Source organism: Peromyscus eremicus, unplaced genomic scaffold (genome assembly GCF_949786415.1).
Source record: "Peromyscus eremicus unplaced genomic scaffold, PerEre_H2_v1 PerEre#2#unplaced_72, whole genome shotgun sequence".
NCBI classification, from domain to species: domain Eukaryota; kingdom Metazoa; phylum Chordata; class Mammalia; order Rodentia; family Cricetidae; genus Peromyscus; species Peromyscus eremicus.
The window spans coordinates 82,025-99,375 of NW_026734313.1; the positions used below are offsets into that span (position 1 = coordinate 82,025).

General features: G+C 49.6%; 1 protein-coding gene across 1 annotated transcript; it reads right to left on the reverse strand.

Annotated features, from left to right (window-relative positions):
• Window positions 1-348: 348 nt before the first annotated feature.
• On the reverse strand, window positions 349-14,268 carry LOC131901357 (isochorismatase domain-containing protein 2-like). Its single transcript, XM_059252536.1, is given in 6 exon segments — window positions 349-757; window positions 4,525-4,642; window positions 5,058-5,128; window positions 5,320-5,529; window positions 5,625-5,765; window positions 14,147-14,268. Coding segments are annotated over 5 exon segments (633 nt in total). The 5' UTR covers window positions 5,763-5,765; window positions 14,147-14,268; the 3' UTR covers window positions 349-661.
• Window positions 14,269-17,351: the final 3,083 nt, after the last annotated feature.

Sequence of the window (17,351 nt, forward strand, 5' to 3'; positions counted from 1 at the left end):
CCGGATGCGGGACCCTCGGGGAATCGGGGGTGGCAGCGTGGGGGCCAGCCAAGGGAGGCAGCGCGAGCGCGTGTCTGCCAGCCAGCGGGGCTGGGCGCGCGCGCGCCGATGGGGGTGGGGGCGGCAGGCAGCGTGGCGGGGACCCTGGCCGGCAGCTCTTTCTCTCGTGTGCAGATGCGCACCGGCCCTAGTGCAGATGTGGCCACCGCCAGCCCGCGCCGGTGTCTCGCGCCGGCTTGGAGCTCAGAAGAGGCGCCTCCCCCACCCCACTTGCAGGAGACCCCACTTTCTTCCTCCCACAGACCCCTGTAGCCCCTGTGATGCCCCCCAAACCCAATAATGGTTCGGTCCTCATCCACATCAATGTTTATTCTCTGAGACCGGGTCCCAGTTGTGACATTCCTTCCCCCTCCTTTTCCCGCTCCGTGAAGTGGCCCGGGGCCCAGCCCCGCCTCCACCTTTCCCTCAGCCAATTCCCACCCAGCACCGGGAGCCTCATTTGCATTTCCGGGACCAGCTGTCCAATAAGAAGGCAGAACCACGCCTCCTCTCCCACGGGGGCGGCTCTCCTGGCGGACTGCACCACTCTTGGGATCCATGGATGAAGGAAAAGGCATCCATCAACGTCTGGGTGACAAGGAGGGTGGGTCCTTCCTTCAAGTCAGGGCCTGGAGTTCAGCAACAGGGGGTTGTTCTTGCCTTGGAAGAAGCTTATCAGTCCGATGTCTGGGACTGGCTCCTTAATGATCTTCTGGATCTGCAGGCAGAGGAGGTCAAGAAGTCAAGAGCCGCCCCCCATGGCATCTCCATGACACCGAATCTGAGGAGCATCCCTTCATCTTCATCTCCCTTATTATTCTGACAGCATCATTTATCCAGTCAACACTTAAAAGTCTTCTCGGTGGCCTCTTCCTCACACTCGCCTGGCTGAGCTACACCCCATCCCTATGTTGGGCTGCTCGGTTGCCCTGGACCACTAATGATGGACGACGCTGTCTTAGGGCCTTTTGCTCACACCTTCCCTTCTTCACTTAACTCATCTTCCCCGTCATTCCTTTAAGCCCTCGGCTCCCACACAGGTCCAAACTGTGACCATGAACTCTCAACTCATTCACACAAGTCCCTCTTGGTTGAACAGGAGTAACCAACCACCTTACCTTCATCAGTTCATCTCCAGACAACTAAACCCAAACAAACAAACAAACAAACAAAAACCCCGCAAATCCCGCATCTCCACTGCCTCTTCCCAGTTAAGTCCCACTACTGATCGAAGGATGTGCAAAGGTCAGTCTCTTTTCTGTCCTAGGCCACCTAATGTAATCCCTTGGCTATTCTAAGGTACCAATTTGATGGTGGCCAGCTCCCACTTTTTCTTTTTCTTTTCTTTTAAATGAAGCATAGTTGAAATGTATTAAGATATTTTTAGACTAGACCTTGGGAACAAGGAGAGGTGGTTTTTGTTTGTTTGTTTGTTTTTGTTTTCTCTTGCCTGCAGCCCCAGTAGCCTCTGGGATTTCCTGGTAGGAAGACGATAAACCCCAAAGCATGCGTGTGGTCTTCTCTAAGAGGGAGCTGATCCACTCCTACCCTAAGCACTCTTGGGATCTATGGATGAGAACTTCCTGTTGATGTTGGTGTTGCTGGAATAGAACCCAGGGCCTTGCCAATGTTAGACAGCTACTCCACAGTAGCAACATCCACAGACTGCCCAGGGCCACCACGACAGCTGGGCTACTACTGCTAAACCTGGAACCTTTCCTAAGACTCGGCTCCGGTCTCCCTCTCCTCCCCAACCTGCCAGCACTGGCCACACTTGGCTACACACAATTCTTGGAATACGGCAAACTCAGCCCCAGCTCCTGGCCTTGGCTCCAGCTACTTCTTGGAACAGTCTCCTGATCTCGTGTTCAAGGCTGCCTACACCGTTCAAACGTACCATGTAGCCAAGGATGACTCTCCTGTCTCAAGAGTGCCACAGCACTACAACAGGGTGTGGGGGAGGCAGAGGCAGGCAGATCCCCATGAGGATAGCCTGCTCTCCATATTAGGTTCCAAAGGCCAGCCAGTACTACACAGTAAGGCCCTATCTCAAAAACAAAGCAACAAAAGAGTGATGGGACCATAGGCATGCACCACCATACCCAGTTTGTGGAGTACTGGGTATTCAAGCCTAGGCCTTCCTGAATGCTAGCTAAGCCCTCTACTGAGCTATATCCCTAGATTGATATTATGTGTGTGTGTTATGCATGCACGTATGTATGTGTTCACTTGTATGTGTGTGCATGGAGGCCGGGATATGAAGTCAGATATCTTTTTCTTTCTTTCTTTTTGTTTGTTTGTTTGTTTGTTTGTTTGTTTGTTTTCGAGATGGTTTCTCTGTGTAGCTTTGTGCCTTTCCTGGATCTCGCTCTGTAGATCAGGCTGACCTCAAACTCACAGAGATCCACCTGTCTCTGCTCCCGAGTGCTGGGATTAAAGGCGTGAGCCACCACCGCCCGGCTCAGATTGGCTTTTTAAATAAGAAAAAAAAATTTTTTTAAGGCTGGACGTGATGGTGTACCACTCTAATCCTAGCACTCAAGAGGCAGGGGCAGGTGGGTCTCTGTGAGTTCGAGGCCAGCCTGGTCTACAGAGTGAGTTCTAGGACAGCCAGGACTACACAGAGAAACCTTGTCTCAAAACCCAAAAAGAAAACCAAACAAACAAAAAACAGAGGGCAGCAAGACGCCTCAACAGGTGTAAATACTCCCAGTGCTAGCCCAACCACCTGGATTCAACCCCCAGAGCCCGCAAGGTCAGAAAAAAATGACTCCTGAAAGTTGTGCTCTGACCACACACACACACACACCCCATAGAGAGAGAGAGAGAGAGAGAGAGAGAGAGAGAGAGAGAGAGAGAGAGAGAGAGAGAGCGCGCACAGTGCATGCTGTACATACACCCATACTAACAGAAATAAATGAATGAAGAATAATTAACTAATTAATTAATTAATTAAAAAGGAGCTGGAGGTACAGCTCAATCAGTAGAGTATTTCCCTGACTGGCACAAAGCACAAAGTCCTGATCACCAGCACTATGTTAAAAAAAAAAAAAAAAAAAGAGCAGCAGGATGGTGGGGGTGCACGCCTTTAATCCCAGCACTCAGGAGGCAGAGGCAGGTGGATCTCTGTGAGTTTGAGGTCAGCCTGGTCTACAATTCGAGTTCCAGGACAGCCAGGACTATTACACAGAGAAACCCTGTCTCAAAAAAACAAACAGAACAAAACAAAAGCGAGAGGCTGGAGAGATGGCTCTCGATGGTTAGGAACACTTGTGGCTCTTGCAGAGGACCAGGACATAGTTCTCAGCCCCAATTTCAGGGGGCTCACAACCCCCTGTAACTCCAGCTCCGGGTGCTCTGGGGCTCTCTTCGGGGGTGCACACGTGGACATACACATAAATAAACACTAAGTCTTTAAAAAATGGGGAGCTAAAGCTGGCTTACCAGTTAACAGCACTCTTAACTATATTCTGTTCCCAGAGGACCTGGGTTGGATCCCCAACACACACATGGTGGCTCAAAACTGACTATAATTCCAGTTTTAGGGAGATCTGATGTCCTATTCTGGCCTCTGCAGGCACTGTGTGCATGTGGTTCACAGACATACATGCAGGCAAAACACCCATACACACAAAAAAATCTTAAAAAAAAAAAAAAAAAGGTGGTGGGGGGGCACGGCAGCATACAGCTGTCATTCCTGCACAGAGGAGGTACAGGTAGGAGGAGCAGAGGTTCAAAGTTATCCTTAGATACATAGGAGTTAGCCTAGGTTACATGAGGCCCTGTCTCAAAAAAAAAAAAAAAAAAAAAGGCCAGGAGCCGTGGCACACACTTTTAATCCCACCCAGCACTTGGGAAGCAGAGGCAGGTGGATCTCTGTGAGTTCGGGGGCAGCCTGATCTACAAAGTGAGTTCCAGGACAGCCAAGACTGTACAGAGAAACCCTGTCTTAAAAAAAAAAAGAGCCGGGCGGTGGTGGCGCACGCCTTTAATCCCAGCACTCGGGAGGCAGAGCCAGGCGGATCTCTGTGAGTTCGAGGCCAGCCTGGGCTACCAAGTGAGTCCCAGGAAAGGCGCAAAGCTACACAGAGAAACCCTGTCTCGAAAAACCAAAAAAAAAGAAAAAAAAAAAAAAAGGGGGGGGGGGTGTAAGGAGGTCGGGGGCTGGTTCCTTGGCTCAGCAGTTACGAGTAGTGGCTGCTCATCCAGAGGACCCGGGTTTGATTTCCAGTACCCATATGATGGCTCACAATTGTCTATAACTCCAGTTCAGGGAATCCAATGCCCGCTTCCGGCCTCTGAGGGCACCAGGCGCCAGGCACACAGTGGTGCACAGACAGACAGACATACAGGCAAAAATATAATAAAACAACACAGACGTCAGGAGAGCAAAACAACAAACCAAAATAAATAAACAAACAAAGGAAAGGAAAGATTTCTTCTACGCCTGGGTGACAGAGAAGGGCCAGCAGGAGGGCCTTTTACCTCCTTGAACTGCGGGTGGGCGGCATCCTTCACCAGTTGGAGAATCAGTACTTCGCTCGTAGACAGGAAGACACCGCTCTGTCGCATCCGATCCAGCGCCACCAGCCGGTTCATCTCACTGCGGAGGACAGGGCAGGAGGAGACAAGGACATTCACATATATACGCTGTGCTACATCTGCGTTGTAGGACAGTTTCCTCTCTACTGAAACACCCCCTCCAGGTGGGATGGGGAGACTCACGAACTTAGGAGCTAAACGAGAGGCCACACGTGGGCCTGGAGAGATGGCTCAGTGGTTAAGAACACTGGCTGCTTTTGCACTGGACCTGGGTTCAATTCCCAGCACCCACAAAGGCAGCTCACAACTGCCTGTAACTCCAGTTTCAGGAGATCTGACACCCTCATACTAATTAATGCACATAAAATAAATTATTAAAAAAAAAACTCAGGAAACATTTGTCATACAACAATATGACACATGGGCAGCGCCTCAGATGTTTCCAACAGACACCCAGCACAGGGCGACCTTCTTACCTTCTAGAAGAGCAGGCATCCACTGCCACATGGACCTGCAGCCCTCAGTCCAGGAGGTCCAGGGCTGTGTGCTAAGGGGCAGAGAAAGGTCAAGGTGACTTGGAGCAGAGCAGTGGGCCCGGTGAGGGAGTGAGGATCCTAGACCCGAATCGAGGACTGAAATAGCAGATGAGGAACGTCCCGGCAAAGCTAGGGCCCCAGGATAGGAGAAAGGAGGTGAGAGAGGGCTGGCAGGAAGATTAGGGACCCCAAGGAGTCTCACCAAGATGCAGCCTTGGGTCTCAATGCCACAGAGCAGCACGGACCGCAGCTGAGGCCACCTGTCCAGCTCCTGCTGCAGCGGGGGCACCATGCTGAAGCATGTTTTGCTTATGGCTCGTAGGCCCTGAGCGCCCAGCTCAGGCACTGTGGGGCCCAGGCCTTGTGGGTACTGCTCCGTTAGCAAGACAGGGACATCCAACAGCCGGGCAGCCTGTGTGGGAGGGGAAACGTGCTGGTTCCCGGGTCTGAGGGATGAGGGTTTCGGTCTGCACTCCTGGGTCTTGGGAAGGTAAAGCTGGCATGTACCTTCAGCATTCGAGCGGCCATCGACACAATCTGTGGGAAGTAGAGGACTCTGTCTCGAAGTTTCTCCTGCATGTTGCATAGGAACAGGATGGAGGACTCTGGGCGGATCCGGCCCAGGCTAGCCCTGGCTCCGGCCATGGTCTGGGGGTGGACAGAGGGACAGTAGGCAGGGTCAGGTGGGGATGAAGGTCCAGGGATTTCACTCAGGATCTGTGCACTTGGTTCTGTGGCCCCCGCGTTTCATCTTCCTGCTTCTACCTCTGGGCCCTTCCAGATGTTTTGTGGCCTGGGATTCCCTCCCCACACCTTCCTCCCTCCTGCCTAGCTCATACTTGACCCCCAAAGCCTCCTCTGAGCACGTCCACCTTGTTCCCTCCCCTACCCCAGACTACATCTTCTTTTTCTCCTCCCCAAAGACTGTCGGTGTTGGCAGGTAATGCTGTGACCTCTTTCTACCTGTCCCTAATGGAGCTCCCTCAGGCTTCCACCCCCATGGGGAAACTGAGGTCTAAGCATAAGGTGACCGGCTCAGAGGACATACAGATCTTGGATATTTGAGATAAAAAGTGCCACAGGGGACTGGAGACATAGCTCAGCCATTAACGAGTAGGCTCACACCCAAAAAAAAAAATGTAAGAAAAAGTGCCACAGGGTTTTGCTATGTAGCCCAGGCTGGCCTTAAAGGGTCTTGCTATGTAGCCCAGGCTGGCCCTTAAAATTACAATCTTCTTGCTTCAGCCTCCTGACCCCTAGGACAACAAGTATGTGCCACCACGGCAGATTCTTTGAGATCCTTAAAGCCTACCTCCCCAGCTTGGCCAATATTTCCTTCTAGCCTCAGTTTACCCATGTGTAAATCACTGTTGCTGAACTTCTTTCTGGATCTTGTAAAGAAAAGGGTGGTGGACCCACAGAATGGGTAGTAGTAAGCCACAGAAAGTAACAAAAGCCTACCATGGGCTACAGCATAGAACCCCCAAAATGTTATGCTTAGTCGAAGAGACCAACACACACTGCATGGCCCCTTTACGTGAAATGGCCAGAATAAGCCACATGATGTGGTTCACACAGTAATCCTAGAGCCCAGGACTGCAAGAATCACTGAGCTTTCAAGGGTGGCTTGAGCTACAGGACTTCCAAGGTAACATGGGCTGCAGAGTTTCAAGATGCCCAAACCAGAGCTGGCAAGATGGCTCCGTGGGTAAAAGCTCTTGCCAATGAACCTAAGGGTCCACGGCTGATTGGACTCTGGTGGAAGCAGATGCCAACACCCAAGAGTTGTCCACTGACCTCCACATGTCTGTCTTCCCCACACCCCACACACCTTATTTTAACTAGGCAGAGATGTGTTACATTTGTTTATGCTGCAGAATATTACTTTAACTGTGTAAAGGTGTGTTACATCTGTCTATGCTGCATTTATTTAATGGTGTAATGATATATATTTAATTATGTAAAGATGTGTTGCATTTGTCTCCCCTTGCCTGCCTAAGGCACCTGATTGGTCTAATAAAGAGCTGAACGGCCAATAGCTAGGCAGGAGAGGGACAGGCAGGCCTGGCAGGCAGAGAGAACACATAGGAGGAGAAATCTTGCTGTAGAATATTATTTTAAGCTGTGTTACTTTTGTTTATGTTGCATTTGTTTAACTCTGTGATGCTGTGTTACTGTGCCTGCCTAAAACACCTGATGGTCTAATAAAGAGCTGAATGGCCAATATCGAGGCAGGAGAAAGGATAGGCGGGAATGGCAGGCAGAGAGAATAAACAGAAGGAGAAATCTGGAAGGACAGGAAGAAAGAACAAGAGAGTAAGGAGGAGGACTTCAGGGGCCAGCTACACAGCCAGACACAGAGTAAGAAGGGAAGAAAAGGTGTACAGGAATAGAGAAAGATAAAAGCCCCGAGGCCAAAGATAGGCAGGATAATTTAAGTTAAGAAAAGCAGCTGGCAAAAAACAAGGCAAGCTAAGGCCAGGCATTTATAATTAAGAGTAAGCCGGGTGGCGGTGGTACACACCTTTAATCCCAGCACTCGGGAGGCAGAGCAAGGCAGATCTCTGTGAGTTTGAGGCCAGCCTGGTCTATAGAGACAGACCCAGGACAGGCACCAAAACAACACGGAAAAACCCTGTCTCAAAAAACCAAAAAAAGAAAAAAGAAAAAGAAAAAAATAAGCCTCCGTGTGTGATTTATTTGGGAGCTGGGTGGTAGGCCCCCAAAGAGCCAAAACAGTGAAGAGCAAAAGAGTGAAAAACAACCAACAACAAAATCTAGAGACAAGGAGGAGAGAAGGAGGGAGAGAGGGGCACACGCGGGGCCAGAAGCCAGGCAGCCACCAGCCAGACCTACAGAAAGAAAGATAAAACGCCCCGGGGCAAAACATAGGCGAAGAGAAACAGGTTAAGTTATAAGGGCTAGCAAGAAACAAGCCCAAGCTAAGGTCGAGCACTCATAACTAATAAGTCTCTATGTCATGCTTTGGGAGCTGCTGGTTGGTGGCCCTCTCGAAAAAGCCTGGTATAAACACACACACACACACACACCCCTTATAAAATAAGTACATGGGGGCTGGAGAGATGGCTCAGTGGTTAAGAGCACTTGTTGCTCTCGCAGAAGACCAGGGTTTGATTCCCAGAACCCACGTGGTGACTCAAAACTGTCAGTAACCCTAGTTCCAGGGGATCCAATGCCATTTTCTGAATTCTTTGGGCACCAGGCATGCATGCAGGCAAAACGTTCACATTCGCGCGCGTGCGCGCGCGCTCACACACACACACACACACACACACACACAATCACTTTTTTAAAAAGCTAGAAACAGCCAGGCAGTGGTGGCACATGCCTTTAATCCCAGCACTTGGAAGGCAGAGGCAGGCAGGATCTCTGTGAGTTCGAGGCCAGCCTGGTCTACAGAGTGAGTTCCAGGAAAGGCGCAAAGCTACACAGAGAAACCCTGTCTCGAAAAACCAAAATAAATAAATAAATAATAAAATAAAAAAATAAAAATAAAAAGCTAGAAACAATGACAATAAAACCAGGGGTTTTGATTGATTTAGCTCAGTGGTAGAGCACTTGCCTAGCAAGCACAAGGCCCTGGGTTCGATCCTCAGCGCCAGAAAAATAAAAATAAATAAATAAATAAAACCAATAAAACAAAACCAGAAGTGTACAGAATAGTTAACACCAGGAATGCACACAGGCGTGGGATGGAGCAGGGAGAATTTAGGTCACTGTTAACGACTACAAGGTTTCTTTCCATTTGGGGGAATAAAAATGTTTTGGACCTAGGTTAACCGTGATGGCTGTGCACATGACGGACATGCCAAGGGCCACCTGTGCCTTCGCAAACGCCTCGAGAAGACTAGGAATGTGGCTCAGTTGACGGAGCACTTGCCCCAGAACCACATAAACTCACTGAGGTGGTGTACACCTGAAATCCCGGCAAACCCAGCGCTCAGGAGGCGAAGGCAGGAATCAATGCCACCTTCTGTGACACAGTGAGTGGGAGGCCAACCTGAGTTACTGAGACCCCTGTTCAGAAACTAAGTTGTTTGAGAGTAACCTTTTTTCCTTCCCCTCTTCTGATGCACATATGTGTGGCGGCCAGAGGCCAAACATGAGTGTCTTTGCTCAGAAGCCCATCTACTCTGTATTTTCAGACAGGGTCTCCCCCTGGGACCTGGGGCTCCTATATTCAGCTACACTGGCAGGACAGTGAGCCCCAGGAATCCCCCAGCCTTCTCCCTCCCAGTGCTTGGATCACATGGGCTCAGGCTTAGCCCTGGTTTCTTTCTTTCATTTTTTAATTTTTATTTATTGATTTATTATTATTATTATTATTATTATTATTATTATTATTATTTGGTTTTTCGAGACAGGGTTTCTCTGCGTAGCTTTGAGCCTTTCCTGGAACTCGCTTTGGAGACCAGGCTGGCTCTGCCTCCCAAGTGCTGGGATGAAAGGCTTGTGCCACCACTGAACGACTATATATTTATTTTTTAATTGTATGTGTATGGGTGTTTTGCCTGTATGTATGTGCAGTGTCTGCAAAGGCCAGAAAAGCATGTCAGATTCACTGGAACTGGAGTTACCGATGGTTGTGAGTTGCCATGTAGGTGTTGGGAATCAAGCCTGGGTCCCAAGAGTGTAAATTTTGCATGTATCTTACCACAATTAGAAAAGAGAAAGAAAGAAAGAGAGAAAGAAAGAAAGAAAGAGAAAGAAAATGAATGGAACAGGCTGGTGAAGTCACCTGCCCTGTAAAACACCTCCTCCCATTATTATTATTATTATTATTATTTATAATACTTTTACAAGGGAGAAAACTGAGTCCTCAAAGGACCTGGGGCTCAAATGGCAGGTGAGACCCAGACATGCCTGAAGTGCTTTGTCAGAGTGACTGTCTGTACACCCAGGGCCCTGAGGCCTCACAAGCCGTGGCATGTGCTAGCCCACTCCCGGGAGGCTGTGTTATTACTGGGCTTTGAGGTGCTGCACAGTTCCAGCTGGGCTCTCTATGCAGCTCTCGCCTACTGTTTGTGTTCATTCATGATTTATTCACTCAGTGGAATATGGAGTCTGAGAGAGGGGGCACAGGTTCTGTCTCAAGCCAGCCAACATCCGAGGCTGTCTCTTGATCTCCACACGTGTGCTGTGGATGTGCACGAACACACACACACACACACACACACACACACACACTGAAGGGTCCTGAGGTGGGAACCTGGCTTATCTGAGGCTGGAAGGTACAACTTGCACCTCAGGCCTCAAGACTGGGAGAATGCATGGGGGAGTAGCCGTCCACCCATTTTAGGGGGCTGGGGATGCAGCTCAGTTGGTAGAGTGTTTGCTTAGCATGCTTAGTCTGGGTTCCATGCCTCACACCAAAAAAATAAAACAAAACAAAAACAAAACAAACACACACACACACACACACACATGTGTGGTGGCACGGGCTGGGACCCAGGACTCTGGAGATGGAGGCAGGAGGCTCAGAAGTTCAGTCTTTCTCTGCTACTAGTGAATTCTGAGCTGCCGGGGTTACATGCAACCTTCTCTCAAAATAAAGGTAATTTTGTCTTTTTATTCTCAGGGAGAGGTCTGTAGACCTTGCTTTCACAAGGTCAGGTTTCTTGAGACATCTCACAGCATTTGTCACATTGTGATTAATTAGTTCATTGTGGTTTTAAGAGTTTTTTTTCCCAGACAGGGTTTCTCAGTGTAGCCCTGAGTTCTGGAACTCGCTCTGTACACCAGGCTGGCCTTGAACTCAGAGATCCGCCTGCCTCTGCCTTCTGAGTGCTGGGATTAAAGGTGTGTCTCACCATGCCCCAGGCCCCTCTTCATTTTTGATTTTTTAAGACAGATTTTCTTTTTACTTTCTGGGTACACGTGTAAGTCTGTGGGCCACATGGATGCAGTACCCACAGAGGCCAGAAGAGGGTGTCAAATCGCCTGGAGCTGGAGTTTCACAGCTATTAGGCACCATATGGGCGCTGGATCCAGCTTCCCTTTTTTTTAAAGAAGTGAAATTAAGTGCTATAAAATTAGAATAAAGGCATGGAGGCACGGTGAGGCATCCCAGCATTTGGGAGGCTTAGCCGGGTGGCTGTGCCAAGAGCACAGTTGGAGGCTGGCCAGGACTGCATAGTGACCTTGCCACAAAAAAGCTAAGCAATAGGAAATTTAAGATTGCATAACGTGTTTAGGTTGTCCAGTGAAGAATGAATACAAACTCTGAGATAAAGTCAACAGCCAGCAAAAGCAGCCTGTGGGAAGGAGGTTCAAAACCGGCAGCCACTTCCCTCTGACTCCCGCCTTCTCCCAGTCCTGAGAACTGAGAAGCAAGCCCTGCCCGCATGGCCACGAGGCTCTACATTCAGAGTCCTCAGCATCCCGAGGCCCCCCCGCTCCCCTTGACCTGGAGGACCAGTGAGTGTCCGTGTCTGTGTGTATGAGTGTGTGTCTCAGTGGGAACACGTACACGTGGACATCCAAATACAGCCTCAGGTGTTGGCTTTCTTGTCTGCTACTGCACAAGCCAAGCTACCCTGCCGGGGAACTTCTGGGGAGTCTCCCATCTCTACCACCCATCTCCCAGTATGAGTTTTGGAATTACGGTTATACGCTACCGTGTCTGGCTTTACGTGGGGGCTGAGGACCCTGAACTCCCCACACTTGAGTGGTAAGTACTTTATCCACTGAGCAATCTACCCAGTCCCTTGAGGACCCCTTCTCACTCCCAGGGCTGTCTCCTGGTCCTGAGCACAAGGGACACACTGGCACCAAGAGATATTCCCGAGCTGGAGGGTCATATGGAGGCTTGCAAGGACCTGGGAATTGTCGCAAGGCAGCAAGAAGTCCCAGAGGGTCAAGAGTGGAGGCTCAGACTGTCTCACAGACTGATGGGTGTCAGACCCTGAACTTGCCTTTGCACTGGAAAGAGTATGGTCACTGCCCTCAAAAGGACAGGGACACAAATCTCCTGATCCAGAAATCCGTCCCTAAGTATTTATCTGACAGGGACCAGATTATTAACCACAGGACTATTTGACGGGGCTCCAGTGACAGAGTCAAGCATAAATACAGACATTCCCGGACTATGGACACTTGCAGCCTGGCCACCCGGTGACCCACAATGCCTTACACAAACATTTAGAGACTCCTAATGACCCATGGTATTCTATCCATTCTTACCCATGTGGCTGTAAAGCAGATAGCTTCCCACGTAGTCAAGGCTGGCCTCGGACTCACGGCAACCCTTCTGTCTTATCGGTTTAAATCCTGGGTTTACGGGTAAAGAGTCACTGTGCTGTGATAATACTTTTCCTTTTCTATTTCTTTCCCACTATGTGGCTAAGCACGACCCTGACCTTCTGATCCTCCAACCCACCCCGGAGTGTTAGAATTATAAGCCTGCATCATCAAAGACAGTTTATGCACTCGGTGCTAGGGGTCAGGCTCAACACTGTTGACTTTGAGACAGAATCTTGCTAAGCTGCCCAGGGGGGCCTGGAATTCAATTTGCAATTTTCCTGCTAAAGCTTCCAGAGTAGCTGGGATTACAAGCTTGCAGCCGGTCCAGTTCTCACTACGGATTCTTTGTAGCTGGAAATCATTGCAAAGAAGGTCTTCAAGCGCTCACGAGGGGGCTGGAGAGATGGCTCAGAAGTTAAGAGCACCGACTACTCTTCCAGAGGTCCTGAGTTCAATTCCCAGCATCCACATGGTGGCTCACAACCATCTGTAATGAGATCTGACACCTTCTTCTGTATACATAATAGATAAATCTTTAAAAAAAAAAAAAAGAAAAGCGCTCACAAGAAGTGAAAAGTGAAAGCATGGTATGGAATACTCCATCTGTGCCACCCCAAACTGGCAAACGTAGGTTTTTAGTTTTCTTAAAAATCTCCATTTATTTAGTTTATAGATGGGAGAGGGTGTCCATGCCATGGTGCCCATGTGGAGGTCAGAGGCCAACTTGAGGGAGTCAGTTCTCTCCTATCACGTGGATCACCAGGGAATGCATGTGTGTGTGTGTGTGTGTGTGTGTGTGTGTGTGTGTGTGTGTGTGTATGTTTATTAGGTTTATTCTGTATGAGTGTTTGGCATGACATGAATGCATGCATTGTCTGCAGAGGCCAGAAAAGCACATCAGATTCCTTGGAACTGGTCGGTGCTGGGAACCGAACCCAGGTCCTCTGTAAGAGTAACAAGAGCTCTTAACCACCGAGTCAAGTCTACACACACACACACACACACACACACACACACACACACGTTTTCAAAGCTTATGTCTCAAGGGTGGGGCTCTTGGCTTGGGAACCATTTCTGGGAGGCACAACCCAGGAAATTTTACTTTGGCTGTGTCCTTAACTAATTAATGGATGTAATTAGTTAATGGATGGATGGATGGATGGATGGATGGATGGCAGGGTGTCAATGTATCCTAGGCTGACCGGGAACTTGCTATATAGCCGAGCCTGGTTTGAACTCCTGATCCTCCTGCCTCTACCTCCTATGTCCTAGGGAACTACAGGTGTCCAGCGTCGCTCCCAGTTCTGACACTCCACTTCCGGATTAGAACGGTTGACAGCTGGGAGTCCACTTGGTGAAAATTCACCTGACCTCCTCCGTACTAGGGCTGCGTGCTAACTGTGGCATGTATGTTTTAAGGAGGGGCTGGGGGCTGGGGCTGTAGTTCAGTGACAGAGCGCACCTGCCTGGCCTTCTTGACGCCTTGGGCTCAGCTCTCCAGTACTGCCAGATTTGATGGAGATGGGCTGGGGACAGAGTTGGGAGGTGCCTTGGGTGACCCTGGGTGAGTTTCGATTCCTCTCTGGGCCACTTTTTCCTTCCTGGGTTGGCCCACTCGCGGGGATGATGCAAAAGTTGGTTCTGGAGAGGGTTGGAGTCCCTCCCCGCGGGTCCGTGGCCCGAAGCCCCGCCAGGCTTCCGTTTCCTGGTGTGAACAGTGGGACGGCGGGTTTACGAGCAGCGCGCGCTCAGCGAACGGGACTTACCCCGAAAGTCCCAGGTTCGAATCCGGTCCCCTTTCCAACAAGTCCTGTGACTGTTCTCTTCTGGATTCCCAGGGACTCCGGACTGGGTCTCCTTTTTGCCCTGTGTGGACACGTGGGCCGACCCTGGGTCACTGTCTCTCCCCCCCCCCCCCCCCCGTGCCGAGCCACCCAATTGGTGCTCACCTCACTCTGTCCCACTCCTCTGGCCAATGCATAGACGCTTCTGCTACGCTCTCATTTCCGTTAATCTGATTGGTCTGTGGAAGCTCGAGAAGGCGGGGATACAGTGGATCTGACCAATGGGAATCCACGGGGGGCGTGCTCTGGCTGAAAGCTCAGCCTCTAACCCGGAGAGTGGGTGGATGCTGCCAGGAGCTGCAGGCTGTGCCCAGGCTGGTGTAAAGAGCCAGGGGCTCACCCGCTCCCTCAGGGCGTGCGGCAGTGATGCTCTCCTGCAAACCTAGCTGTAGGCAGGCTGAAGCCGGAAGATTGCCAGTTCAAGACCAGCCAGGATTACACAGTGAGAGCCTGTCAACAAAAATCATGACAACAAAAGAACATGCCTACTAAGAGACCCTAGGACATTTTGCTCGCTGCTAGCCGATTTTTTTTCCCTCTTTTCTCCGTGTATTCAGCACTTACCGCCTTGGGTGGTCTGATAAGTTGACTCTGTACTTAGAAATGGGGGTTAAAAGAGACAGAGTTTTCCATCCAAATACATAAACCTGATATAGTGGCTCATGCCTATAATCCCAGCTGGAGGACTGTCTTGAATTCAAGGAATAAGGGAAAAACAAAACAAAACAAAACAAAAGCTGAGTGTGGTGCTTATGTTCATGATCCCACGCACTCAGAAGTGAAGGCAGGAGGATTTCTTTGATTTCAAGATATGAGAAAAAGGCTAGGCATGGTGGGTAACTGTAAACCCGGCATTTGAGAGGCTGGGGTAGAAGGGATCATTTTGGGGAAGAGCTTGAGGCCCGCCAGAACTATATCTACATAGAGTCCCAGGTTAGCCTGGGCTACAGGGTGTGACCCTGTCCCACAAACAAACCAACAAAAAGGCTGGAAATGTAGTTCGCCTGGCACGTGTGCAGCCGTATTTATACAGTATTTATATAATTTATCCAGCACTGTATGTATGGGGGAAGTGGAACGGACAATAATTCCAGCACCTGGAACATGGAAGGTAATCGGAGCATAAATTCAAGGTTGGTCTCCCCAGGATAGTGAACTCAAGTGCATCCTGAGACCCTGTCTCAAACAAAACAAAACAAAAAATCAACAAACCAACTAGCCGACTAACCAACAAAAATAAAACAAAATAACAATAAAAACACAATCCAAATTCTTCCCATCCTCTCTGGTCTGTACTCCAGCCACACTGGCCTTCCCAGGGTCCCAATCCGGGCATTTTGTGTGCTGTTCCTGCTCCTGGACTCCATGCTTCCCCAGAGCCTGCTTCTGCTCGGCACTCCAGGCCTTCTCTGACCAGGCGATGGAGTTAGTCAGCAGCACATTTTATTTATATCACAGCACTCATTCCAACCTGAAATTGGAAATTCATCTTTATATCTGAAACTCTCTGCAGGTCTTGTGTATTGGTGTGCGTGTGTGTGTGTGTGTGTGTGTGTGTGTGTGTGTGTGTGTGTGTGCGCTCTTGCTCACACGCACGACTTGAGCTCCACAAGTTGGGGGATCTTCTCTCCTTTGTCTACTGATGAGCCCCAACACCAAGTCCTGCTGTGGGATGGTCTGTATGTCAAGTGTGTTGCTGATTGGTCAATAAATAAATCACTGATTGGCCAGTGGCCAGGCAGGAAGTATAGGCGGGACAAGGAGGAGAAGAATTCTGGAAAGTGGAAAGCTGAGAGAGAGAGACGCTGCCAGCCGCCACGATGACAAACAGCATGTGAAGATGCCGGTAAGCCACGAGCCACGTGGCAAGGTATAGATTTATAGAAATGGATTAATTTAAGCTATAAGAACAGTTAGCAAGAAGCCTGCCACGGCCATACAGTTTGTAACCAATATAAGTCTCTGTGTTTACTTGGTCGGGTCTGAGCAGCTGTGGGACTGGCAGGTGAGAGAGATTTGTCCTGACTGTGGGCCAGGCAGGAAAACTCTAGCTACAAAGTCCTGAGGCCCATAGCGGTGTTCAGTGGAATTGGGGGACTACTGAGAGAGCGCAGACACCAGGCAGAGAAGAGTGGGGTGGGGGAGGGGAGCAGTCTGTGCTGGGATGCCACTGGGAAGAGAGAGGGGAGAAAGCAGGAAGTTGGAAAATGCAGGAGTCCCTAAAAGGACCAGAGGCGGCCCTGAGTCTGACAGGCTCTGGGGCTGTAGTCCAAGGTAGGAGTCTAGGCTTGGTTTATTTTCCCAGGTTTTTTTTTTTTTTTTTTTGGTTTTGTTTTGTTTTGTTTTTTTCCCCTCGAGACAGGGTTTCTCTGTGTAGCTTTGGATCCTGTCCTGGAACTTGCTCTGTAGACCAGGCTGGCCTTGAACTCACAGAGATCCACCTGCCTCTGCCTCCGGAGTGCTGGGATTAAAGGCGTGCACCACCACTGCCCAGCTAATTTTTATTTCTTTTTATGGTGTTTTGCCTGCATATTTGTCTGTGTGAGGGTGTAGAATCTGGAGCTGGAGTTAACAGGCAGCTTTGAGCTGCCATGTGGGTGCTGGGAATTGAACCATCAGGGTCCTCTGGAACAGCAGCCAGTGCTCTTAACCACTGAGCCATCTCTCTAGCACAAGACCCTCTTTTCTTACATAAACAAACAAACAAACAAACAAATATTTTTGCATTTGTGTGTGTGTGTGTGTGTGTGTGTGTGTGAAAGAGAAACATCAGTAGCCACCTTGAGAAATGCTCCCTGCCTCCTCTAAAGATGTTTGCTGACCAGCAGTTTTAGAACTGACCAGAAGTTGAACTCATAGGAAGATAAGGCTGAAACAATAAGTCTATGTATCCTTGGCAAAAAAGACATGGGGAACAATGGGCTCCACTGACCAGAAGTTGACCTCAGAGGAGAGTAGGACTGGAACAATAAATCTGAACGTATATATCCTGAGTTCAACAAAAGCAGGACATAGGGAGTAAAAACTTATGCCTCTCTAGATACCCTGCATCCTGTTAGCCATCAGTAACCTCATGCTTATAGTTCAGCCAGTAACTTCAAAGAACTGCCTCACCCCTACCCCCCAT